This window comes from Branchiostoma lanceolatum, chromosome 7 (genome assembly GCF_035083965.1).
Source record: "Branchiostoma lanceolatum isolate klBraLanc5 chromosome 7, klBraLanc5.hap2, whole genome shotgun sequence".
In the NCBI taxonomy this organism is placed as follows: domain Eukaryota; kingdom Metazoa; phylum Chordata; class Leptocardii; order Amphioxiformes; family Branchiostomatidae; genus Branchiostoma; species Branchiostoma lanceolatum.
Genome location: NC_089728.1, coordinates 18,384,195 through 18,412,111, shown reverse-complemented (window position 1 = coordinate 18,412,111; position 27,917 = coordinate 18,384,195). Strand labels below are relative to the sequence as shown.

The 27,917-nt window shown below is 40.1% G+C and overlaps 1 protein-coding gene across 1 annotated transcript; it reads right to left on the bottom strand.

The window, feature by feature from the left end:
- Positions 1-27,274, bottom strand: LOC136438669 (G-protein coupled receptor 54-like). Its single transcript, XM_066433583.1, has 6 exons — positions 26,755-27,274; positions 11,854-11,989; positions 7,822-8,072; positions 5,883-6,017; positions 1,889-2,221; positions 1-1,328 (listed from the first exon to the last, which is right to left on the bottom strand). The coding sequence occupies exons 1-6, from the start codon at positions 27,058-27,060 to the stop codon at positions 1,317-1,319; spliced, it is 1,173 nt and encodes a 390-aa protein (XP_066289680.1). The 5' UTR covers positions 27,061-27,274; the 3' UTR covers positions 1-1,316.
- Positions 27,275-27,917: the final 643 nt, after the last annotated feature.

Sequence of the window (27,917 nt, the reverse complement as noted above, 5' to 3'; positions counted from 1 at the left end):
GGTGACAATATTGAATACTAGATGTATACGAACACCTATTAGCTATTAAGGTTACCTGAAACGACATAGGTTCATAGGCAAGACAAAGTCTTTACCACATACATGAGTGTCAAAATGTACTTGAACTGATGTCGACTCGATTTTATAAAACTCAATAATTCATGTGTCTTCTGTCGAGTTTGTTGTTTTCTTTTTCTTCTGTTTTTTTTTTAATTTAAGGTAAACCGTGCTGTTTGAATTTTATATGAAGGCAGCATTCTTTGCATCCAGTAGAATATATCTACTGGTAACAAAGAACAGGTAATTTTCTCAAAGGAGATTCGAAGGGTAGAATTATTTCTTGTACATATTACTACGTAATGTTATATTTGTTGAAATCTCCTCACAAATATTGAAATTATTCGCATACTGGATTTATCAGAAAATGTATCATCTTGGAAAGGCTTTGAAAATTTCGCTATCAAAACACCTGCATTTACCGACATTTCGTTACAAACTTCAAGTGCACATTTGGTGATACTCTTGTTTAGATCTGTGTAGGCAGTAGTCAGGGTTGGTCACTAAACCATTGCAACATGCATGTTAAAAATCATATGTTGTATCTATGTATCTATACCTTCAATGTCAACAATGCTTGATCATCATCATTTAACAAACCACCAATTCAGAAACAAATTCAATCCATTTATATATACAAAGCTAAGATTCAACAAGTATTTCGTACATCCAATCAATTTTTAGATACTTGCAGTTTGTCTACTTGTAGGTACATTCACTATAGGTAAATACAATGCTAAATGATGTTACAGTCTACGTTATGGTCATTACAAGTCAGGATTACAATTTCCAAAGACTGGAATTAATTAACTAAGAGCTCATCATCTTCGACGCCTCTACCTGATCAACCAACAGACCAAATAACCAACCAACAAACAAACCAAACAATAAATCCATCAATTCACAAGCTGTGAGAGTATATTAGTTACACTTGTGTGAATGTAAATGGTCATGATTTTTGTCAAAATCTATGTTTTGCTTCTTTACGCATAAACCCCATGCCCCTGCCAGTAGTCTTTTCTAAGAGTCCTCGTTCAAGAAAGCCTTGAGTGTCATTTTACGAACAAGCAGACAATACAAATATATGGGATACAAGTTTACACATACTGCTGTGAGAGAAAATCTAAAGGGACTTTAAAAGTACGTACTTTCAATGTTCTAGAATGAATCTCTCCGTACAAACGTTAACCATTCAATACAAACAAAGGAAAATTCTTGAGTTCCATCTGCTCATTGCAATCTGTCTGGATGTTCACCATTCATTCAGTCTCCTAAGATGCCGGAAACACACAAAAAAACATAATTTGATACATTTCATTTGCTTAAAATGGTCAGCCACGTAATCTACAAAGTTGGAACTTGGCACAAATATATAGCCACGTGTCTCATTGAGAGTAAACTATCTCAATCTGATATTCATATTTTTGTTATCAAAAGAGTCGATTTCAAGATAACATCATTGTCTACCTTCCCCGAGTATAATGTTTAAAAATAAAACTGAAAACCTTACACCATCTTTTCAACCTCTTCTATCTGAATCACCAATTCAGTGAAATGGCAGAAATGGGACCAAAACATAGAAGAAGAGGAACTTTATTGCTCGGCTATTGTAGCAGGTACAACGTATGGCAACAACAGTTAACATTGAACAAGAGATAAGTATGGAATAAAACTATCCAGTACAACAAAATGACTATCTTAGGTTTTACATGATTCAAGTTGGGCTTATTATGAGTATCGTTATTTTTTTCTAATAACAAAACAATATTTTATATATGTGTCTTAACACTGTATAAGAAGACTAGTGTGTAAAGAAGCCTGAATGACGAACCTTTTTGGAAAGCTCCTCACTATCGACCACCTCTTTCGTCACAGCACACGGATTCAGCTCGACGTCAACGACTAATTCTTTCGGGGGCAGCGCTGGTGGACCGGGTCCCATGCGATCGTTTGGGGAGGCGTCGATGTTCTTCAGATCCTTTGCACTCTCGTTGCTTTTTCGGAAGCCGAAGCCAGGGTGGCTTATCTTGGTGCTCTGGCTGCTGCTGCTGCTGCTCGTTCGGGATACGATCTGCTTCAGGCAGTTGCGGAAGTTCTCGCCGATCAGTGTGTAGATGAAGGGGTTCAGGGCGCAGTTGCAGTAGATCAGGAAGAGGGCCACCATCTGAAATGGACCAGAATCTCTAAGAGAACGGAAAGCGTGGGGGATTTGAGTGTTTGCTTGGCACAAGAGACTCATTAGGCTTGACCTTTTCTTACAAAGGTTTCGAACGTAATTTGCTTGGACATGTCTCGAGATTTTTCAAACAGAATTGCTTTTCTGGAGTTCAAAATCAGAAACAGTGCGAATGTCTGAAATGGACCAGGATTTCTTAGAGAACGTAAAGCGTGGGGGTTCAGTGTTTTCTTTGTCTAGGAGACTCGTTAGATTCGACCTTTCCCTTCAAATGTTGGAAGGAATTTTACAAACAGAGTTGCTTTTCTAGAGTAGATCAGAAACGGTGGCACCATCTGAAATGAACCAGAATTTCTTAGAGAACAGAAAGTGTGGGCATTGGGGGTTGGATGCTACTCAAACTAGTTTTGAGCTAAGTGTTATTCGTACAGAATTACTTTTCTGGGGCAGTATCAAACGGTTTTGGTGACGCATGAACATTTCCTAGACATTATTGCTCAACATCTGATATGGATCAGAATCTCTCAGAGAACGGAAAATGCGCTGGGGGGGGGGGGGGGGTACTGTTTTCATGTCATACAGGAGACTCGTTTATAATAGTCTTAGTTGACATTTCTCTACAAATGTTGGACGAAATTTTTCAAGCAGAATTGCTTTCCTGGAGGAGATCAGAAACAGTGCCACCATTTGAAATGGACCAGAATTTCTTCGAGAACGCGGAAGGCGTGAGAGGTGGAGTGTTTTCTTGGTCTGGGAGACTAAATAGGCTTGACCTTTCCCTACCAATGTTGGACGGAATCTTTCAAACATATTGCTTTTCTGGAGTAGATAAGAAGCAGTGCCACCATTTGAAGTGGACCAGTATCTTTTAGCGAACGGAAGGTGTATGTGTGTGTGTGTGGGGGGGGGGGGGAGGGGGCGTTGGGGGGGTCTTGGTCTGGGAAACTTGACCTTTCCAACTAGTTCTGCGATATTTTTCTTTCGTACAGAATAGCCTTTCTGGGGCAGTAACAAACGGTTCTCGTAACGCATGAAAATTTACCAGACATTATTGCTCAACATCTGAAATGGACCAGGGTCTCTTAGAGAACGGAAGTCGTGGGGGATTGGAGTGTTTTCTAGCCTGGAAGACTCGTTATACTTGACCTTTCCTAACTAGTTGTGTACGAAATACTTTTCTAGGGCATTAACAAGCGATCGATTCTGCTGACGCAGTAACTTTTACTTGGCAACATTTCTGTCATCATGTCCACATTTGAGCTGCTTAGTTTTTGTAAATAGTTTTGCTGTTATAGATACAGACATACAACTAGCTATAGCTCACGAAAGGGTATGCTGTATTTTGTCGAATACCCTCTCAGACTAGTGTTAACATAGTTAATACTTGAATTTATTATCCATGATCTGCATTTCATTATCTTAATCATTACCTTAATTAATAACATCCGAAACAATGAAAACCCATCGATCCCTTCTTGGGTTAACCTCTTTCAACAAAAAAGGCACCCATTGCAGTTTTGAAACAAGTCGCTTGATCTCTGCCTCGAGAGTTATGGAAGAAGAAGAAATATATTTATAACACCCCAAATCTACTACTTCCGCACTTTACTTTGTTCATAGATTGTCCTTCTACCTTTATGTTGATTGACAGTGTCCTATAGGTCAGTAGGTAGGTGGACACATCTCAGCCTAAAATATGATAGGAAGGGCATAGTAGGCGAGGATACATCTATCAAAGCAGGATGTCCTTTACTTCTATTTCAAGTCATTGGCAGTGTTCTTTGGGTCAGTACGGAGGTGGACACATCCTAAAAAACATATTTGGAAGAGCATAGTAGGCGAGGATACCTTTATGAAACCAGGAATGTCCTTTAATTCTTATCTTAAGTTGTTTGACAGTATCAGTCAGTAGAAAGGCGGACACATTTAGCCTAAAATATAATGTGGAGGGCCTAGTAGGCGTGTTTACCTTTATGAAACCAGGATGTCGTTGAATTCTATTTTGAGTTGATCGACAGTGTCCTATACGTCAGTATAAAGGTGAAAACATCCTTAACGCATCTTTGAAATGGAAAAGTAGGCGTGCATACCTTTATGAAACGAGAATTGTTCTTTACGTCTATTCTAAGTTGATTAATAGTGTCCTATAGGTCAGTAAAAAGGTGGACACATCCTAGCCTAACATATACTAGAAATGGCATAGTAGGCGTGCATATCGTTATGAAGGTTTGTCTACTTCTTTAAGTTGATTGACAGTGTCCTATAGCTATAGGTCAATAGAAAGGCGGACACATCTTAACCTAAATATGTAATGGCAAAGATATAGTAGGCTAACATACCTTTATAAAGGTTTGTCTACTTCTATTCTAAGTTGATTGACAGTGTCCTATGGGTCAGTAGGAAGGTGTGCACATCCTTAAATGTAATGGGAAAGGGCTAGTAGGCGTGCATATCTTTATACGGAACAGGGTACGGATATTACTGTCGGAATGCCCTTGCTGTCAGGCATTTCGAGTAACATCCATCTCACTTATTTTATCTAGTTCGTAAATAGCTACAACATCCGATCAAAATGATCAAATAAAACCATTCATTAATTCAAGCTGTAACTACTTGATTTACTATGTAATCACTAGTACGTTGTTGATCTTTACTTTACACCACTGCGCACTGATTGCATTAGTATCGTAGCTAAAGGGATGATTAAAGTACCCAAGTATTCAAGTCAATACAATGAACTGGCAGAAAGAGTCAACAAGGAATGTGCCTTTAAGCAATTTTTCAGCCTAGATAGTAATTTTCCTGCCTGACAAAATTAATGCAACTCTCACATCTGTGAAATCTTTGCCTTTCTGTTTATTAGAATTTCTAGACTTGTGACGCCAAAATAGTTATTCATTGACAAGCAACTGGATAAAATTTTAAAACAGTCAGACGTTTCAGACAGCATCCGCTGTCTTCCGTTAGTGACTTAAGATAGGACTGGGAAACCAGGTTTTATACAAAAACTCTGAATAGATATGTTAATGAAGTTAAGACAATTTATGATGTCTTGACGTAGTCTCCAAAAGAATATTAATTCAAAACAAGGTTGTATGCTAATGGTTCAATTAGCTACTGTTTTTAGGTACAGTAACTACATGTCGTTCGTCCGGGGGTGGGGTTGGTGGGCAGTGCATTATCCCAAGTGCCTGAAAGTTCAACGCGTAGACCCCCTTTCCTGTTGAGGGTGGGATTGTACATCCCCTGATATATTGCTTCTCTAACACCCCGTTCGAACCAGCGGGATTCGCGATCTAGGATGGCCGTGGATTCTAGATTGAATCATGAATGAGCGTCCCTGGTTGTGTTTTAGATGGTGGATAATGGCAGAGGAGTAGCCGTTAGGGCTCTTTTTGCAATGTTCATTGTACCATTGTCTCAGTGGTCGACTAGTCTCCCCAATGTACATGTTATTGCAGTTCGGTTCCTCACATTTTCTAGACTTATTACTATGCATAAGATTTGAAACGCCCAGGAGGAATTTTCAGATATATTTCGGTTACATTTACTCATTCAAAAGTCTCAATCATGACTAGACACACTGACCGAATAACAAGAAAGAGCTCAAAACACAAGTACATTGTCCGCAACATATGAGCTGACGTACCTTGCCGTAGTACAGGGCCGGTGAGAACTTGTTCTTGATGTGGATGTAGCGCCACATGTTGATGACGTGATTTGGCAGCCAACACACCAGGAACACTATCACTACGCCCACCACCATCCGGGTGATGCGTCTGGTCTGTGGAAATGAAAGAAGACAGTTTCAAACAGCTTTCTCTCGTCGTACTCTTTCTACTCATATCAGTTCTGTGTTCAAATGGCTTTGTACAAGCACACTTATCGTTATCTTTTAGTGTTCCTGTATCTGCGCATGTTATGACGTTCTACAGTTGCAGTCAGCAGTAATTTGTCTATTTTTTCCACTGCGTAGGAGTTCCTTCAAGCTCCCTTAGCTTTTATAGTTTGCTTGCTATAATAATGATAACAATAAACGGTTTATTGGTCAGAAATTACCCATGCAATGCACTGATTGCAATGGCAGCCAATGCTGAATTGCTACAGGGTTAATAATCGCGTAATACGCAATAATACACAATATACATTTTTGCACACTTGCACTAAGATATAACTGTCGCAAGGGTCTGGCGGCTGCCATTCGGCGCCAGTAGGTGACCTTAATACGACCTTCCCCAACCGAAGTCAGGTACCCATTCAACCATGGGTTGAGTGAGGAAATTCGCCTTAAGTGCCTTTCCCAAGGGCACAACATCGGGGCATACCGGTGGTTTCGAACCCGGGACCTCTTGGTTCTGGGCGAAACGCCCTACCGATTACGCCACACGATGCCACAAAAATACTTTTGCTGTTGTTAAAAGACCTGGTCATTCACACCACTAACGGTTTGACAGACTCTATGACAGTTATACCGACAGAGCAAGATATGTAAACTTTATGCCATACATACCCCAGACCTATCAAAAGACTTGAGGAATGATATATTCACGATAATAAAAGCCAAACTTTGTTTCTAGAATATAACATTGCATGGTGAGTAATGACACACTGAGCAAGATAGTTACCTGAACTTCATTGCCATGCAACTCCACACCTATCAAAATGCTTGAAGATATATTCATGATACCAAAGAGGGAAATATTGTCTTTAGAATTGAATATGCTACTGTGAGCAATAGCCACTAAGGGGTTGACAGGCTTTATGACCCTTATACCGCGTATATAGAGCAAGACAGTTACCTGATCTTCATGGAAATACATACACCGTACCAATCAAAAGACTTGAAGATATATTTATACGATAATAAAAACTAAACGTTTGTTTCTAGGACATACCATAGTGAGTAACAACCACTAACGGTTTGACAGAATTTATGACACTTATACCGCTTACCGCGCAAGATGGTTACCTACATGACTATATTCCATGGCCATGAAAAGCCCACACCTAGACTTGAAGACATAATCATGATGATAAAACTACTTTTCCCTAGAACATGCGATTGTGAGTAATAGCCACTAACGGTCTAGCAGATGTCATGACACTTATACCGAGGAAGGTGGTTACCTAAACTTCATGGACATGCATAGCCCACACCTAGACTCAAAGATGTATTCATAATGATAAAAAGGACACTTTTGTCTCTAGAACATGCCGTGGCGAGCAATAGCCACTAACGATTTGACAGAGTTCATGACGATTATGCAGAGCAAGATTGCTACCTGAACTTCAGATACTATTGTCTCTAGAACATACTGTAAATGTATTTAAGTTCGCGTCGTTTGTATTTCGCGCTATGGCGAAAATGGGTGTTCGCGGTGGTTTTAAGTTTGCGGCAGCGCTATAATCACCTACTGCAGCTACAGTATTGGGCAAAAATGTTCGCGGTGGCTTTAAGTTCGCGGTTAAACGGTCGCCACCATAATACCACCGCGAACATTTCTGTATTTACAGCACTTCGATAAGCGATAAACATTAACGGTTTGACGGACGTCATGCCACTTATACCGAGCAAGATGCATGGTTACCTGAACTTCATGGTGCTGGGGGCGACTCTCAGACCTGCGGAATCGGTTGTGTAGGCGTTTCACCACTAGCGAGCACGTCACCGAGCAGATGATGAGAGGCAGCACGTAGGTAAAGGCGATGGTAAAGATCATGTAGCCATCCTCCCACGCTTTGCTAGGCCACACCGGGCGGCAGTAGGTTCGGAAGCCGTACCAGTTGAACTGGGTCAGGTCGTGGAAAATGCAGACTGGTATGGCAGCCAGAAAGGACACTGTAAAATGGACAGAATAGTAATCATTTCAAGTATTACAGGCATATGCATTGGACGAAATCTTCATACGCCTTGCGAACTACGTTTGGTGGCAGTATGTTCGGAAGCCGTACCAGTTAAATCGGGTCAGGTCGTAAAAAAGACGCAGACTGGTATGGCAGCCAAAAGGGACACTGGACAATCGAAAAAACAATGCTCATTTTAGAAGGTGCTTGCCACTGTACAAAATCTTCATACGCCTTGCTGGGCCACAGTGGGTGGCAGTTTGTCAAGAGGCCGTACCAGTTGAATCGGGTCAGGTGGTAAAAGATGCAGACTGGTATGGCAGCCAAAAATGACACTGGACAATCGATAAGATATTGCTCATTTTAGAAAGTACATGCCATTGTACAAATTCTTTATGCGCCTTGCCGGGCCATACCGGGCGGCAGTATGCCCGGAAGCCGTACCAGTTGAATTAGGTCAGGTCGTGGAAGATGCAGACTGGTACGGCAGCTAGGAAGGACACTGAACAATCGATAAAAAAAGATGACGTATGGATAAACGAAATCTTTACATATGCTTAAATGTTCGCTTAACTATTGGATTTCGCAAACTGTCAATTGTACTTGTCAAAATGGCAAGAGAAATTGTGTTGTACCGACTTAACAGAGAAATAGCATCTGTCATTCTTGTGCAAGATTAGCTCTTCAGTAAGATACATTTCCATTACAGATCTTTGAGATTTGCCTATATGTAAATTAAGTATATGTAAAATCACGGAAAACAAACTTCCAAGGTGACTCTCTTTTCTAAGGAATGAATAATTAGTTTCAGGTCATGCTCATGTAAATTTGTTGTAGTTCAGAGTTTTACTCTAGGTAACGAGTGTTATATGAGAGCCTGCATGCCCTTTTCCGTTAAGCGTTATGCGCTATTTTAATTCACCGTTAATCGTAACCGGGCCGCTCTAATGCAACGTTAATCGTTATCGATATATTAATCGCGAAGCGTTACTGGTCGTTTCAATTCTACGTAGCGCGCTATTTGTCATCCTGAATTCAAAGTTAAGCGCTATTAGTAATTCCTCGTTACGCAGGAAATAGCGTTTCAGCGGGTAAAGATTTCAAAATATTCTCCGGGTAGCACGCCCCCCTGACCCTCCTAGGATCATCGCAGCTCCGGCGAAAAATATGCCGGGACCGGAGGGTGACCTACCCACCCACCCAAAATGCAAGTTGAAACACTACTGTATATATTTTTCACTCTACCAGTAAGTTTTTCCTCGATAATTCAGGAAATTAAGCGTTTCAGGATCAAGATTTTAAAAATTTCCCCGAGTGCATGTTATCGGGCCTCCGTCGAAAAATATTGTCAGGAGGGCGTAGCCCCAAAAAACTGAAGCTGAAACTCTTCTGTATTTTTTCACAAACAGAGTTGTCATTAAACTTAACTTACATTACCAGTAAACGCTTATATCTTGGTAAACGCATCAATCTGCATTCAGTATGTGTGCAGCTGCGTTAAATGCAGCACTTCGTGATTGTACCGTTGAAAGATTACTTTACAATTGGCAGTTGCAACCGCTACATGAATTCGGAGACGATACATCCGATGCGGGATTCATACTAAATTTTCAAGTGAACGGACATCAAAGCAGCCTTCAGAGAAATGATCGTTCATGGACGCCTTTTCATGTATATCAAGCATTCTTCAGAAGGGTAAGCACAGCATCAGCTATTGATCTACTAAACGGACAGAATCGAGTAATGTTTCATACTAGTTTCGCGAGGAATTTATCTCTTCTTTTGTAGAAATTTTAGAAAATTCTTACAAGCTTTAGGAGGATCGAAATGGAAAATATCCGGCTTACAGTAAAGAAGGAGGAAGACTGAACAGTCTTAAATTTGCGCACATCGTCAAAGTAAACTACAATAAAAGAATGTATCACAGTTACTGTGCAAAAAGACCACGAATGGCTTTATGTATCAGAAATATAAGCTAGTGTGATCATCCTTGCATACGAAGAATGGGAGATAGAATTGTAAGGGAAGCCAACAATTCGTCAAGACTAAGTATCACAAAGGCAACATGCATCTCTTTACACAAGTTTGGAGTATTTTTAAAAGTACTTCAGGCATTACCTTCCCCATATCAGTTGATTAAATCATCATAGCACGTTGCGTGGGTGTGTTATGTCATCTTGTATAATATGTGGCCACAACATAATTTTGTTGCATAAAATACACAAGATTGAGGTATGGATTAGTCTAGCACGAAGGTACACAGAACTTTGTAGCTATGTATCATCTTTCTGCAGTTCGAAAGGCACTTAAGACGAATCTTCTCTAGCTTGACCACCCCGACCTGTAAGGTCCATTAAAGGGCTTACGCCTGGTGATTCCATAAAACACATTCATCTCATCCTCCCTTCACCTGAAAAGTTGCAACCCTACTCAACAAACTTTTAGAAAATATCAATCTCACACAATGATTGAATTATTCGCCAAAATAGCTACTCAAGCAACTGGATAGATTTTTTGAAACAGTCAGACGTTTCAGATAGCATCCGCTATCTTTCGTCAGTGACTAAGGACAGATCTGGTAGAACTAGGTTTTTATACCAAACCTCTGAATAGATATGTTAATGAAGTAAAGACAATTTCAGATGGTTCAATAGAATAGCAAGTCAAGACAAGGTTGCATGCTAATGAATCAATTAGCTCCTGTTGTTTTAGGAGCTAAAGTTGCTCGTCGGGGGGGGGGGGTGTTGTCCCAAGTGCCTGAAAGTTAAAAGGTAGTTGATGCTACCTGAAACGTCTGACTGTTTCAAAATTTTATCCAAATGCTTGAGTAACTATTTTTGGCGTATCTTATTACCTGGATGTCTAGCCTTCACGCCTATTTGTAACGTCTATTCGAGAGTCTGTACGAATATGAATTTAATCTTACAAGGACAAAGTTATTCACACCATTTTAATCAATGCGAAAATTACAGTGCGTTTCGGCATTGATATCTCTGCCCAATTTACATTGTGTTCATATAACGCTGAAGATCTTCCATTTGATAAACATTTAGATCAACAAAACCAATAGAGTAAACCAACGTATTCCGCCATAGTCAATTACATTACATTCCCTACCCACCGTCCTTGTGTGACCTTGACATAACTTGAGGGTCTGTTTTGTATGAATTTGATATGCTCCATCTCGATCTAAGCTATCTGCACCTCCGGGACTGCTTCACTATAGTTGCAAATTAGTAGGTGAGCTCGACTACCTGACCCTGAATCTAACAAAATTTAACAAAGTGTGCTCACCGCGTCGGGTGCCTCAGCTCTTATTATGGAAGGCTTGCTTATTATACGCCCGCACAGCACCCCCAAAATATTTCAGCTTGCGTCAAGGTTGCAAATTATACGCCCGCACAACTCCTACAAAAAATCATCTTGCGCCAAGGTTGTAAATTGACATTGCCTTAATGGAAACACACACACACATGTCACTTACAAAAGACTTCACCGAACCCTTGCTCTCACCTCCCGACCTTTACCAGCAATATATGTGAAATATACATCATCAGTCATTTTGGCGTTTTGTTTTGCCTCTACTCTTCGTACTTTGCATGACGCCAAACATATCGTAGACTCCAGTATGTAATTCCGGGCCAGTAAGGTTAACAAGGCCGCCGCGTCGTGATTTCACCTCATCACAGGTTGCCTCACCTAACCTCAAATCTTCCTTATAGGCTTAGGTCCTTATAGCTAGAGAGCAAACCGCCTGGCAAATAGTAATAACCTACCTAACCAAGTGATGGCATTCACGATGACAGCCACACGCTTGCGCCGGAAGCGTAGAGATCGAAGCGGATAGACGATGGCACAGAACCGGTCCACACTCATGATGCACAGCGTGATGCATGTCGCTTGTGTTGTCACCTAGAAACAAACAAAACGAGATATCAGAACCGGATGTTCCGCTGCATTGCCGTAAGAAGTCGCTAGGGGGACCAACATCTTATCATTTCCAGGATCTACCTAGATACCAAATATCAGGACAATTCATCAAGGTCTATTTGATTTATGCTGCCCATCCACACACATGCATACATAGTACCTAAAGTTACCACCTTAGTTTCTCCCGTGCCTTTGAGGCACATCGGGCCGTCGTTTTCCACCTGTCGTGGTGTTTTGCTTCCCTCTTTGCCCTGTACCATGTACCAGGAGCTTCCTGTGGCTTCAATGTCCTTCTCTACGTTTGAGTTCCATGTCAGTCTGTGCCTTCCCCTGCTTCTTTTTCCGCCGAGTGGCTTCCAGTCAATGATCTTCTTCGCTGTTCTGCTCTCATTCATTCTCACGACATGTCCTACCCATCTTAGTCTTCTTTCTCTTACCATGTCTGCAACTTCTTTCTTGTTTGTCATGCGGTAGATTTCTTTGTTTGTTATTCTGCACCTGTATGAGATGCCCAGCTTTTTTATAAGACATCTTTTGTGGAAGGCATTCAATCGTTTTTGATCTTCTGCATTTAATTGCCATGTTTCGCTTCCATAAAGCCGTATTGGCGTTACCATTGCTTGATATATCCTTATTTTGTTTTGCAGACTTAGCACTCCAGTATTCGGCACTTTTTGTATTTTCCCTAAGGCTGAGCTGGCTTTCCCAATTCTTGTCATAATTTTTCTCTGGCTGTGTCCATTTTAAGTGATCGTGCTTCGTATGTATGTAAAGGAATCTGTGTACAAACATACACACATACATACAAACAAGGATACATACATACAAACGCTACCCAAAACATAACCTCTCTGCTCTTGGTGAAGACAAATCAGTATACATATACTTTAATAATGTAAAACCTAAGATAGTCATTTTGTTGTAGTGAATAGTTTTATTCCATACTTATGTCTTGTTCTATGTTTACTGTTGTTGTCATACTTTGTACCTGCTACAATAGTCGCGCAATAAAGTTCTGTTCTGTATACTGGATTTTTCTTCACACAATCAAAATGATTTTATCGGCCGATGTTTCGGTAACCTTATGGCTCCTTTCTCAGAGCTTTGATGCTATTGAGCTCTACTCCCTACTTTCAGGTAACGCTGAACACATTCTTATTCTGAAAGGTCAATGCATGGCAATACACAACGGTTGAATTCCGTCTTTTGAGTTTATTTTCAGCCACATGTAGCTTATAAATCAAGGTTGCATCTTGCTCTTGGATTTGAACCTCCCTGCAAGACTCCGACGCCTTTGACCTGGTAGAGCCATGTTTGTTTGTGTAAGGTCTTCCCATTGCCTCTGCACCTATAGCTAGCTTCCACGCTAGACGGACAACATGCCAGAAGAGTTATTCCGCAGCTTATCATAAAGGAGTACAGTTTGCCACCAGATGCAACCTACTGTACTCTAAAAGCCGGCTAACTCCTCTGACATGTATATGACGTTATCCGTGTATTTGGCCAATTTCTGTTCTTTCCAACCGCCACTGGAGCCTGGTAGAGGCTATTCTGCATCTTCTCCACTGTGAAAATACATTATGCGTTTGCACCATCGATATCAGTTGTGGACTTGTAGTGATCGTATTAGTTAGATGTGCATAGTCCAATAGCAGGAGAACTGTTTTTCCCCTTTGTACTACTGCCACGGTACCGCATTCTCCTCACCAACGAAACCCGGCAATGTATTGCTGCAGTAGAACGCCTCAAGGATAGCGGTGTACCCATGCGGGTTATGTTGATATGTGCCAGCAAATTCAATACAAACCTACACGTATTTGGTCAGAGTCCAACACGTGAACTATGTCAATTGGCGTTTTCAAAGTCTTTCAGTCGTTTTGGGGTCGCCTGGGAGTTCTGGGGTCATCCATGCATACATCCGTCCGTCCGGATGAAATGACCTTTACAATGGGGCTGGGAATTTGCATAATGGCGTTGGATCATCATCATCATCATCATCATCATCATCATCATCATCATCATCATCATCATCATCATCATCATCATCATCATCATCATCATCATCAGAGAGAGAGGGGAACATTCATGGTGTTTGTGAGCTTTTTGTCTAAAAGGCCACTGTTCCCTTGTTTTTTATTGAATTGATCTACTGGGATGGAATCCACCATTCTTAGCATTTGTGAGCTCCTTGTCGAAGATGTTGTCGAGGAAGTTCTAAAAGGACATTGTTCCCTTGTTTTGGATTTCATTAATTTACTGGGATGAAAACCACCATTCGTGGTTGTGAGATCTTTGTCGCGGAGATGTTGTTGAGGACGTTCTTAATTATAAAGGCCACTGTTCCCATGCTTTTTTTAGTTAATTGATCTACTGGGATGGAACCACCTTTCGTGCTTAAACGTTTGTGAGTTATATGTTGGGGACATTCAATGTTTGCTTTTTTTTTACTTAATTGATCTACTTGATCCCATCCATTCAACGCATTGATGATCTTTATATTTCCAGGATGGCACGCATGATTGCATTCATGCCATCTTTCAGAGGAAGTACAAGGGCTGTCAATCAATGCTCTTTCGAGTTATCTAGTCTGACAGCTGATGTTTCTTTGAAGAATCGCAGGTGACCCATTTTCTTTCAGCTGCAAGGCACGTGCCATCTGCCAACAGAGTAGTGGGACGTATTTCATTTATGTCTATTCCATGAGACATATTTGAAGTCCTCTTCGGCAAGCTTTCTGGGATTCTTGGACACACAGTTAATTTCAACATCCTCTTTGACAACGCTAAACACCTTTTAATTCTATGTGCTAGTGTCCTAGTGCTAACTATAATATTATGTTACACCGGACTACATCACAGCAACAAAACGTTTTTAGTTATATGTGCTTTCTTTTCCGCTTATGTTCAATGAGTTTTCTGTCATTGACATGTTTTAGTATTTTGTCACATACATTGTACTTTATTTTCCATAATTTACAAGTGGCGGCTAAAATAGTGTACAGGTGTGAGTAGACCGCCCATTGTATTCGTCCATGCAATTGTATTATTTGATTCTTCTTTGAATAAAAAAAAAAGAGGTGATGAAGTACTAGGTTTAGTCGTTCCGTAAAATGGCTTTTGATGGTACTTCAGAAAATGTTAATGGCCGCAGAAGCTATAGACTTATTTTTTGGAACAGTGACTGTAAAATTGGCTTTGCATGGTAAAACATGAACACAATACACCACGTGGACATGACATGTAGCTGAGATCATGAAACCATTTTTGTGCCGCAAGCAGTCTCAATTCTAACCCCGCTCATTAATCGTTATCAAAACATTTACCTTTCCGAAACATTAGCTTTTTCAAAACCATATCAAGTTGCTTGAGTAACTACTATATGGCGTATCTTATAACCTGGATGTCTAAATCGTATAGGTAGATGCGTTAGTCAATGGACACTTTGTTTATTAATGAATGAGAGATGATTATTGCCTTGATATTGATGGAAGGAATCCAAACGACATGACAGTATTTCGAGAAGCTGTATGATTTAATGATTTCTTTGTAATCATTTTAAATGTTTCGGTTTCCATTTCAATGCGGCTGAAGACGTGTAACTCATATATATTAATCTAGATTGCATTAACAGTTATTAACCATTACAACAAGGTGTCGTAACGAGTCAGGGGCGTGTTGTTAGAAATGTGACAGTCACAAATAGTTTGTTAGCAAATGTGACCTATTCAAGCATGACTTTATCATTTATCTCACTGTAGCAGATGTATCCAAAGACATGGGTACTGTAGAAAATACGTGAGATTTGAAAAGTCCAAGATTTGGAATAGTAGTGCGATTCGGAATGCCTTCGTTGCACAAGTGGAAACGCAACCTCACTGCTTGGCTATCTGAATCAAATTTCATTGATCCGTGGACTGGAGTTTGATCCTTGCAATGCCTAGGGTCGGCCCCAGCTCGGACATGTTGTAAGGGATTGCATTCGTCATTTTGGATGGTGACGTTAATCCAGCGGCCCCGCGCATAAGGGAGCTTCAGGCGTAAGCCGCAAGCGTCAAACCTCTGCACTTAAAAGAACCAAACACACTTATTGAGAAGAGCAGAAGTGACCCCTTGTGTTGAACTCAACAAGCGAGCCGTAGCGAAGCCGCATTGCACTACTAACTAACAAAAAACGTCATGCTTCGTTCTCAGTCGGAGGTTCGACCGCTTTAGTTTTCTTTTGGAGAGAATACAAAACTCATCTGAGGTTCAACCAGATGCTGGCATTTCAATGGATTTTCCGGAGACGCTATACTAATGGGACCTTACCTGCATAATCAACTTCAATATGAAAAGGTTTCAACCTCAAAGGGCGGAAGTGTGGAAAGGTTAACCACAGAGGTGGGGCACCATAAAAGTTCAGAGCTAATTGTGACCGCTGTTTGAATCAATGCTGATCCATACAAAACAATATGAAGGGTATTCAAAATCAACGTTCCTATGATGTATAAAAAGGAATTGAGAGCTTTGGTATATAACCTTAAAACATACAAGTAGAGATCCACAGTCATAGTACTTGCTATGGCTCATGGTGCTTTACCTTTAAGCGCTTTGAACACCGTAAGGTCATCGTAAGGTACTAGGTCTTCACTCTTAGCAAACGGTAGCTGAGCGTTGCATTTTAAAGGCAACCAAAGCAATATTAGGGCTGGAAATTTAAACGAACGCTGACATCTTTATGGTAGTGACATTTACAAACACCGTTAAGCACATTTGAGTAATTACTTCACTTTTTGAACATTTTAAAATCGAGCAAAATCGCGTCGTGCATTGATCCCCTAAGTTCTGCAAGCCTACAAAAACAAACGAGACAATTTTCAGTGAGTTCTCACATCACACCGACGTTATATTGTTGCATCATGGATGTCGCTATACATTATGATGGTGTTGTTTGAACTAATGATGTATAGAAATCACTAAATAGATTGACTTTCAAAATCCAATTTTCGGGCCCTGATAATACTTGTCTTTTCTTTAAAAGCATCATACATATACAATCTATTATTTATAAGATTACGGTAGCGTGCGTAATCCTGTGGTTAGTGATCTTGCTTCTGGAACTAGAAGCCCCGGGTTCGATCCCGACTGTGTCGCTCACCCGACATGCACGCTACCGGAAAGGATCGCAGTCCTTAGGACGGGCCGTGGTCCACTGTTCATTGTGCTTGTCGAAAAGAGCTATGGAAATTTCCCCAGTACAATGAACCTGTAAATACCGTACATAGCGTCTTTACTCTCTGTCACGACCAGTGGAAGAGTAGCTCATCTGGTCATTGAGTTCATTTGAGCTAAACTGGTTCGAGATCCCTTTCCTTTTAAATACGCATTCCCTTAAATTTGGTAATGTGCTTCTTGACCTAAGTGGGAGATTAATGATCTGCCATCAGTAAATAAAAAGGGACAAATGCCTGTGCTTATAAAGTGAACAGCTCAACGTAATTGACCTAGAAACCCTAGGTCATAAATTGGGTCTTTCAAAAGTTTTTGATTAGGAGAAATAGAGAGTCCCGTACATGAAATTACTAAAATAAAGATAAGAAACAAAGATAAAAACGTGTCTTTAAATGATTTAAAGAAAATCAATGTGGAGATCAATAGGATCTATTTGGGTCAGTTAAATGTGTTTCTGGTGCCGCACGCAACATTTCAAAGCCAGCGCTCTCCAGGCTACCATACGACATTAATTTACACAAATTAGAGCTATTGCAACCGTATGTTGAACAAACATTCCTAAACGGAACACGTTAAAAACCAGCTGGACCCACAGCTCTGCTTGGAAAATAGTGGATGCCCCATCTGTATATTTATTTGACCCGTCTGTTTGTTTATACTTCTAGCCAAGGCCCTCTGTTGACCTGTTTTCGGGAACACTGTCACATGTCCCATTATGAAATGAAATGGGTTAACAAACTTTCCTAACTAATTATGCAAATTAGCTCCTGATTTGAATAATTAGTCATTGATTATGTAAAGCACCATCTGAGCTCTCTACATACCAAACATCACGACGATCTGTCGACCCCTTCTCAAGTTATTCATGTCCGAATGTCAAAACAAAAACACCCGCTGCAGTTTTAAACAGGCCGCTAGGGGGACAAAATTTACAGAACTTACTTCCTGTGCCATGAACTATCTACCAAACAAAAATCATGACCATAGCACTTTCAGAAAATATGCCCCAAAATTTTGAAGCTCCGCTGCAGTACCTTAGGTACCCGTTAGAAGGCCCATTATCGAACTCGACCTTCCTTTCTGTAAACCGTACCCATCTACAAAATATAATGCAGAACCATTGATAGCTTCTTGAGTTATGTTGTCCACATACAAATACGCATACACACAAAGCCAGCTGCAGTACCGACGGAAAATGCCAGGGAAACCATTTTTGAATTTGACCTCCGTTTCCACAACATCTACACACATACAAAAATCATGAAGGTCCATCAACGTTTCCGTCACTTTTTTGCCTACATACATACAAACACACAAAAATTAAAAGTCCGCTGCAGTGCTGTTGAAAAAAGCAAGGTAAACCGTTTTCGAACTTAACATTCCTTTGCACAACCACTAGACACTTACCAAAAATCATAAAGATTCATCGAAGCTTTCTTGAGTTATGCTATTGACATACATACAGACCCACCCAACAGATGTCTCAACCGAAAACATAATCTTCTCCGGAGCTCCGAGTACTAGTACTCGGCGAAGATAATAACACTATCCCATTGCATATTGACCATCATGGAGCAAAGATGCGATGTCGTTGTGTGGTGTGAACTCATTGAAAATCTGAGAACTTGGAGGCTAGCCGTTTTCAAATCCTCTGAACATGCGCGATTCTGACCGTATTGTCGACAGAAAACGGTTACGGCTAGATTCTGGGCTGATTATTGGGTGGTACCAATAAATAAAATACTCCTTTTGCGGTTTGTTTCTGTGCTCTTTTTCAACGCTCAAAATATGAAATAATGATGCAAATGTGCTAATGTGGGGAAGAAAATGTCAATTTCATATAGATTGCTTTATCCAGAATATTTCCAGTTTTACCCCTGAAATCGCTTAGGGCACCTTTAATATAGCTTTAAACAATGAATACCGAGGAGGTGAACACTGCAATTAAAGGATTTAATATGCTGAGGCCTATTACGCTTTCCCTTAAATTTGGTAATGTTTTCTTGAACTGAGTGGGATGTAAATGATCTGCTATCAAAAAATAAAAAGGTACGAATGTCTGGGCTTATATATACTGTGCCCAGCTTAACGTAATTGACCTAGAAACCATAGGTCAAAAATTGGGGCTTTCAGAAAGGCTTTGATAAGGATAAATAGAGACTCGTACAGGTAAACACTGAAATAAAGATAAGAAAACAAGATAAAAGCGGGTCTTTAAATGATTTGAAGAAAATTAATGTGAGCATCAATTGGATCTATTTGGGTCAATTGAATGTGTTTTTGGTCCCGTACGCAACATTTCAAAGCCAGCGCTGTCCAGGCTACCATACGACATTAATTTACACAGATTAAAGCTATTGCAGTCTTCACTTTAACATGCAACATGCTTTAACCCTATCCAGACTGGGCTTTTTTGGTATATCTGGGACTGGGGGGGGGGGCTGATTCGGCCCCCCCCTCATAATTTCCGAACGGTATGATGTATCATCACCAAATTTGCAGGGAGTGATATTCACGTCAAGTTTTATAATTCCTGTAATTTTGGTGACGTTATGACGTAATATGACGTAATCATGACGTTATCGATGTGATTTTATTGGCTAAATAGGGAATTCCCGTAATATCTAAAGGTATTAAACAAAACGGTTTGTATTATTCATTTTAAGGTATGCAAGGCATACAACGTCAATGGTAAGTACATTGACGTCAAAATGACGCCATAGAGTGACGTCATGTGTTGTTAGCGATCCCTTGGGATCCGCCATCTTGGATCGGCCATTTTGAAATTTTTAAAAAACCTTTTTTTCCACTTATGACCCCAAAGGACACTGAAAATAGACTAGAAACGTTAATCTAAATGTTTCTGATAAAGAAAATGTCAGGTATTGACGATTTTAAAGGCAAAAAAGCCTGCTGATACCTGAAATAGTGATATAGTCCGCCATCTTGGATTTTGACTTATTACGTCATCAAATTAGCATAAATTATGAATATTAAATCAGGAAAGTTACATCTAATTACATATAATGTTATACATGTGGGAAAACTAGTGTAGTTGTGCAAGAAAACCTGAGAAATATCATTGTTTTCAAAAAATTATTGATTTTTGCATAAAATGCCTGTCAGAAACCCGTTGCCATGGCAACATAAAAAATGATAAACTTTAACCATTAGTATAAAATTGTTCCCAACAAAATTTTAGGAAAAGTCACCAAGTTTGGTAGTCATAGCATACATCGTTTGGCAGAAATGCGATGTCAAAGTTGCCGCGGGCACTTTTAGCCCCCCCCCCCCCCAGTCTGGATAGGGTTAAAGGCAACCTGAGCAATATTAGGGCGTTGAAAGTCGTATTTTCAAAATTAATCTTTTAGTGATTTCTATCCATTATAAGTTTAATAACACTATCCCATTGCATATCGACCATCATAAAGCAAAGATGCGATGTCGTTGTGCGGTGTGAACTTATTGAAAATCTGAGAACTTGGAGGCCAGTCATTATTTCAAATCTTCCGAACATGCGCATTTCTGACCGAATTGTCGACAGAAAACGGTTACGGCTAGATTCTGGGCTGATTATTGGGTGGTACCAATAAATAAAATACTCCTTTTGCGGTTTGTTTCTGTGCTCTTTTTTAACGCTCAAAATATGAAATAATGATGCAAATGTGCTAATATGGGGAAGTAAATGTCAATTTCATATAGATTGCTTTATCCAGAGTATTCGAGTTTTACCCCTAAAATCGCGTAGGGCACCTTTAATATGACTTCAAGCAGTGAATACCGAGGGGGCGAACACGGCAATTTAAATATGCTGAGGTCTATTACGCATTCCCTTAAATTTGGTAATGTTTTCTTGAACTGAGTGGGATGTAAATGATCTGCTATCAAAAAATAGAAAGGTGCGAACGCCTGGGCTTATATATACTGTGCCCAGCTTAACGTAATTGACCTAGAAACCATAGGTCAGAAATTGGGTCTTTCAGAAAGGCTTTGATAAGGAGAAGTAGAGAGACTCGTACAAGAAAACACTGAAATAAAGATAAGAAACAAAGATAAAAGCGGGTCTTTAAATGATTTGAAGAAAATTAATGTGAGCATCAATAGGATCTATTTAGGTCAGGTCAATGTGTTTCTGCTCCCGCACGCAACATTTCAAAGCCAGCGCTCTCCAGGCTACCATACGACATTAATTTACACAGATTAAAGCTAATTGCAGTCTTCACTTTAACATGCAACATGCTTGAAAGGCAACCTGAGCAATATTAGGGCGTTGAAAGTCGTATTTTCAAAATTAATTTTTTAGTGATTTCTATCCATAATAAGTTTAATAACACTATCCCATTGCATATCGACCATCATGGAGCAAAGATGCGATGTCGTTGTGCGGTGCGAACTTATTGAAAATCTGAGAACTTGGAGGCCAGTCATTATTTCAAATCTTCCGAACATGCGCATTTCTGGCCGAATTGTCGACAGAAAATGGTTACGGCTGGATTCTGGACTGATTATTGGATGGTACCGAGAAATAAGATACTCGTTTCGTGGCTTGTTTCTGTGCTCTTTTTCAACGCTCAAAATATGAAATGTTGATGCAAATGTGCTAATATGGGGAAGTAAATGTCAATTTCATATAGATTGCTTTATCCAGAGTATTCGAGTTTTACCCCTGAAATCGCTTAGGGCACCTTTAATATGGCTTCAAGCAGTGAATACCGAGGAGGCGAACACGGAAATTTAAATATGCTGAGGCCTATTACGCATTCCCTTAAATTTGGTAATGTTTTCTTGAACTGAGTGGGATGTAAATGATCTGCTGTCAAAAAGAAAAAGGTACGAACGTCTGGGCTTATATATACTGTGCCCAGCTTAACGTAAGTGACCTAGAAACCATAGGTCAGAAATTGGGTCTTTCAGAAAGGCTTTGATAAGGAGAAATAGAGAGACTCGTACAAGAAAACACTGAAATAAAGATAAGAAAACAAGATAAAAGCGGGTCTTTAAATGATTTGAAGAAAATTAATGTGAGCATCAATTGGATCTATTTGGGTCAATTGAATGTGTTTTTGGTCCCGCACGCAACATTTCAAAGCCAGCGCTGTCCAGGCTACCATACGACATTAAATTTACACAGATTAAAGCTATTGCAGTCTTCACTTCAACATGCAACATGCTTGAAAAGCAACCTAAGCAATATTAGGGCGTTGAAAGTCGTATTTTCAAAATCAATTTTTTAGTGATTTTTATCCATTATAAGTTTAATAACACTATCCCATTGCATATCGACCATCATGGAGCAAAGATGCGATGTCGTTGTGCGGTGTGAACTTATTGAAAATCTGAGAACTTGGAGGCCAGTCATTACTTCAAATCGTTCTAACATGCGCGATTCTGACCGAATTGTCGACAGAAAACGGTTACGGCCAGATTCTGGGCTGATTATTGGGTGGTACAAAGAAATAAAATACTCCTTTTGCGGCTTGTTTCTGTAGCTATGCTATTTTTCAACGCTCAAAATATGAAATGATGATGCAAATGTGCTAATATGGGGTAGTAAATGTCAATTTCATATAGACTGCTTTATCCAGAATATTTCCAGTTTTACCCCTGAAATCGCTAAGGGCACCTTGATATAGCTTCAAGCAATGAATACCGAGGAGGCGAACACGGCAATTTAAGGATTTAATATGCTGAGGCCTATTACGCATTCCCTTAAATTTGGTGATGTTTTCTTGAACTGAGTGGGATGTAAATGATCTGCTATAAAAAAATAAAAAGGTACGAACGTCTGGGCTTATATATACTGTGCCCAGCTTAACGTAAGTGACCTAGAAACCATAGGTCACAAATTGGGTCTTTCAGAAAGGCTTTGATAAGGAGAATTAGAGACTCGTACAGGAAAAACACTGAAATAAAGATAAGAAAACAATATAAAAGCGGGTCTTTAAATGATTTGAAGAAAATTAATGTGAGCATCAATTGGATCTATTTGGGTCAATTGAATGAGTTTTTGGTCCCGCACGCAACATTTCAAAGCCAGCGCTCTCCAGGCTACCATACGACATTAATTTACACAGATTAAAGCTATTGCAGTCTTCACTTTAACATGCAACATGCTTTAAAGGCAACCTTAGCAATATTAGGGCGTTGAAAGTCGTATTTTCAAAATTAATCTTTTGGTGATTTCTATCCATTATAAGTTTAATAACACTATCCCATTGCATATCGACCATCATGGAGCAAAGATGCGATGTCGTTGTGCGGTGTGAACTTATTGAAAATCTGAGAACTTGGAGGCCAGTCATTACTTCAAATCTTTCTATCATGCGCGATTCTGACCGAATTTTCGACAGAAAACGGTTACGGCCGGATTCTGGACTGATTATTGGATGGTACCGAGAAATAAGATACTCGTTTCGTGGCTTGTTTCTGTGCTCTTTTTCAACGCTCAAAATATGAAATGTTGATGCAAATGTGCTAATATGGGGTAGTAAATGTCAATTTCATATAGATTGCTTTATCCAGAATATTTCCAGTTTTACCCCTGAAATCGCTTAGGGCACCTTTAATATAGCTTAAAACAATGAATACCAAGGAGGCGAACACTGCAATTTGAGGATTTGATATGCTGAGGCCTATAACGCATTCCCTTAAATTTGGTAATGTTTTCTTGAACTGAGTGGGATGTAAATGATCTACTATCAAAAAATAGAAAGGTGCGAACGCCTGGGCTTATATATACTGTGCCCAGCTTAACGTAATTGACCTAGAAACCATAGGTCAGAAATTGGGTCTTTCAGAAAGGCTTTGATAAGGAGAAATAGAGAGACTCGTACAAGAAAACACTGAAATAAAGATAAGAAAACAAGATAAAAGCGGGTCTTTAAATGATTTGAAGAAAATTAATGTGAGCATCAATTGGATCTATCTGGGTCAATTGAATGTGTTTTTGGTCCCGCACGCAACATTTCAAAGCCAGCGCTCTCCAGGCTACCATACGACATTAATTTACACAGATTAAAGCTATTGCAGTCTTCACTTTAACATGCAACATGCTTTAAAGGCAACCCAAGCAATATTAGGGCGTTGAAAGTCGTATTTTCAAAATTAATTTTTAGTGCTTTCTATCCATAAAAAGTTTGATAACACTATCCCATTGCATATCGACCATCATGGAGCAAAGATGCGATGTCGTTGTGTGGTGTGAACTCGTTGAAAATCTGAGAACTTGGAGGCCAGTCATTATTTCAAATCTTCCGAACATGCGCGATTCTGACCGAATTGTCGACAGAAAACGTTTACGGCTCGATTCTGAGCTGAATATTTTACCGATATGGTTCCAATAAATAAGATACTCTTTTTGCGGCTTGTTTCTGTGCTCTTTTTTAACGCTCAAAATGTAAAATAATGATGCAAATGTGCTAATATGAGGAAGTAAATGTCAATTTCATATAGATTGTTTTTCCAGAATATTTCCATTTTCATCCCTGAAATTGCTTAGGGCACCTTTAATATAGCTTTAAGCAGTGAATACCGAGGAGGCGAACACGGCAATTTGAAGATTTGATATGCTGAGGCCTATAAAGAAAAACATGCTGTGTTCTCGGTTACAGTGCTGAAAAAAAATGGTCGGAAAACAGGCTTCTTTTTTGTATCATTTTCTTTCCTTTTTAAATTTCGGCTGATATGATCCGGAAATGAAAAAAAAAAAACTGGAATGCATCAGAACACCAGTATATTCATCATCATATTGCACTTGTACAGCATATCCATAAACCGAACAAAGAAGTACAATGCTTACTATATACCAAGGATGTTAGATAAAAAGCCACCACAACTTTATACATCAACTGTTCAGCACCTAACTAATACTACAGAATGTTAACAGGGTGAAGTTAGTACATGAAGTCAGCAAGAAACTCGCAAGACTTCATGAAATCTGTTTTGAATTTTCATCACTAATATCGAAAAATGTATGTCCTTTGCCAGGTTTCTGTTAGGAGAGGTCTTTTAAACGGAAATACAACATTTTTTCCCATGACTTATTTAGCTTGAAGCAGCGAAAAACGATGAGGAGAATATGGTAATTTGCAGCTTGAAATGTGCTGAGGCGATAATTCGAAAAGAACACTCGCCGGCACGGGTGAAGGAAATGCAAACGTAGCATGCAGGTTTAAATGCAACATCAATCAACACGTGTCAGGCTCTGTATAAATAAGTGTTCACAGTTGTCCCTAGGCCTAAGAGTTAAGTCCACCCCTCTCACTGGACCCGCGGCACGCTGGCGGCCTCGCTGCGTCCTAAACCGGATTTGTGTATTATCCTGACTTTGTGATGGGAATATCATTCAAAACGTACAAGCATGACCAAAAAGACAACAAAATACACAAAGCTTAAAAGATTCACTTTTTGTCGATGAAGTTCGTGCTTTGTCAATTCGATCGGCCGCAGTGACGCCGCCAGCGTGCCGCGGATCCAGTGAGAGGTGGGCCCCTTTAAGCCCCTTCTCACTGGACCCGTGGCACGCTGGCGGCGTCGCTGCGTCCTAAACTGACTTTGTAATGGGATATCATTCAAAACGTAAAAGTATGGCAAAAAAGACAACAAAAGACACAAAGCTTTATATTTGATAAAAAGATTCCATTTTGTCAATGAAATTCGTTAAGTGCTTTGTCAATTCGATCGGCCTCAGCGGTGCCGCCAGCGCGCCGCGGGCCCAGTGTCAGTGAGAGGGGGGCAAAAACATCTAATCTGCCCATGAGTCAAATACCTAATCCCTAGAGACAGGATAAGCGAACCAGCCATTAAATCCAAACCAATAATCATCAAAACATTACCGTGGAATGGTCCTTACGGCTTTATTCTAGCCTCCTTCTCAGACTTTTAGGAGTGCCGTCTTTTTTTCCTGTGAAAGCACTATTTCGCAATTTTCAACATGGACCATGTTCTCTAATGCCGGGGGCTTCCAGGCTAGGCATTAGAGATCCTGGCCCTGTTTAAAAATCGAGAATCAGCCCTATACCCCAAAATTACGTTAAACGCAGGTCGTCCTAGAAGTCTGCGTAGGAGGCTAGCCTTATTCAATGTATACCCGCCAACAGGAATAACCCTCAATTTAAATAAATCACATTGTACAAACATGTAGGCTTATCAGCTTTTGGCGTTGTATATGCTATGATCATTTTATCGTTAGTATAAGTATAATAGTATTTACTTGTCTTTCTTACATTGTGCCGTAAGACTCAATAACTCCGTGGCTTAGGTCCCCGGCACTCTTGATTGATTCAAATAATGTATAGAATTTGTGTTATCGCTTGATGTTTTTTAACAACCCATTGTAAAAAAAAATACTGTACATGATTCCCAGAGGCACAGACCATTCCCTTGGCATGTAAGTCTATTTTTCAGATTTACTAAATTTACAAACAACTGCTATTTTTACCCTTTCACGTGTTTTTTTGTAAGGTTTAAATCGCAATTACGTTTTTCTTTCAATTGATAATTTTGTAATGCTAGCAAGAAAACTCCAATGCTGCTTACCTGCTGGAGGTAGTTGATCAACTTGCACAGGACTCTTCCGAAGATCCAGGACGGTAGGGCGTAGTTGGCTGCAGAGAAGGGCACACAGCACAGCAGAAAGGACAGGTCAGTGATGGCCAGGTTGACGATGTAGTAGTTGGTCACTGTCCGCATCTCGCTGAAGCGAGCCACCACGTAAATGACCAGTGCGTTCCCCGTCGCTCCCACGAGCAACGGGATGGAAAACAGCACTGGAGCCACGTACGCGTCCATGGTCATTCGTAGAGTATCTTCCGACACCCCCTCGCTGCTCTGTTGATCTCCCATGCTTACAACATTTAGGCTCTTGTCTCTAGCTTTCTACAATTCTTTTCTGTCGTCACTGAGAAGTCGACTGTTGAATGCTGCCTGCCAGAGTGGGTCACCCCGTCTAGTTGATCATTGACCAGGATGGTTGCTTTTATCACCGAGATGTTTAATTTATGCGTGACGTCACAACTTCGCAGACGTTGAAGAAATCGCTTGATGTATACACCTTGTAGACCGTACCTTGCGGTTTCTACAAGATGGAGCTACTTAGAGCCCACGCTCATAACGTCAGGAGAGTAACGTTTGTACTTCATTCAAAGGACCTGGTGTTGAATGAAAATGATGGAGTGCTGCTAATATTGTGAGAGGCGGGGTATGCTCTTACGCTTGCAGACGGATAGAGTTTAGAGCGACGCTAGGATCCGTGACCATGTTGGCTCCAATTATATCTGTGCATCTCTAAAGGCAGAGGATTAAATGCCGCGGGTGAAAGGTGTTGCAATAGGAGATAAATAATCACGTACACACCCACAAGGCCTGTATGGTAACAACGCATGTGCATACATCAAAGCATTTTGAATTTAAGAGATCAGAAACGGTTGCGTTTTCTACCAGAGCATAAAGCGATCACAGTTGTGTGTATTAACGTCTTAGTAATATTCCCAGGAAAATGACATTATGTAAACACTCAATGACCCTTTGACAGAAATATATCTAAACAAGACTACGGAGACTTCACACCTACATGAAAATTCATAACTTTTTTTCATCTTGCGCCATTGACTTTGTAATGAAGTTCGAATTAGCATTAGGCCACAGCAAGTAATTTTTATGGATGACATCAGCGCGCTCATTAATTTTCGCCTGATTTCGAA

Coding starts and splice junctions, on each gene's coding strand:
- LOC136438669 (XM_066433583.1), bottom strand. CDS start 27,060: ATGGGAGATCAACAGAGCAGCGAGGGGGTGTCGGAAGATACTCTACGA. Junction 8,073..11,853: donor GAATGCCATCACTTGGTTAG/GTAGGTTATTAC, acceptor TCCATTTTACAG/TGTCCTTTCTGGCTGCCATA. Junction 6,018..7,821: donor CCCAGCACCATGAAGTTCAG/GTAACCATGCAT, acceptor TCATTTCCACAG/ACCAGACGCATCACCCGGAT.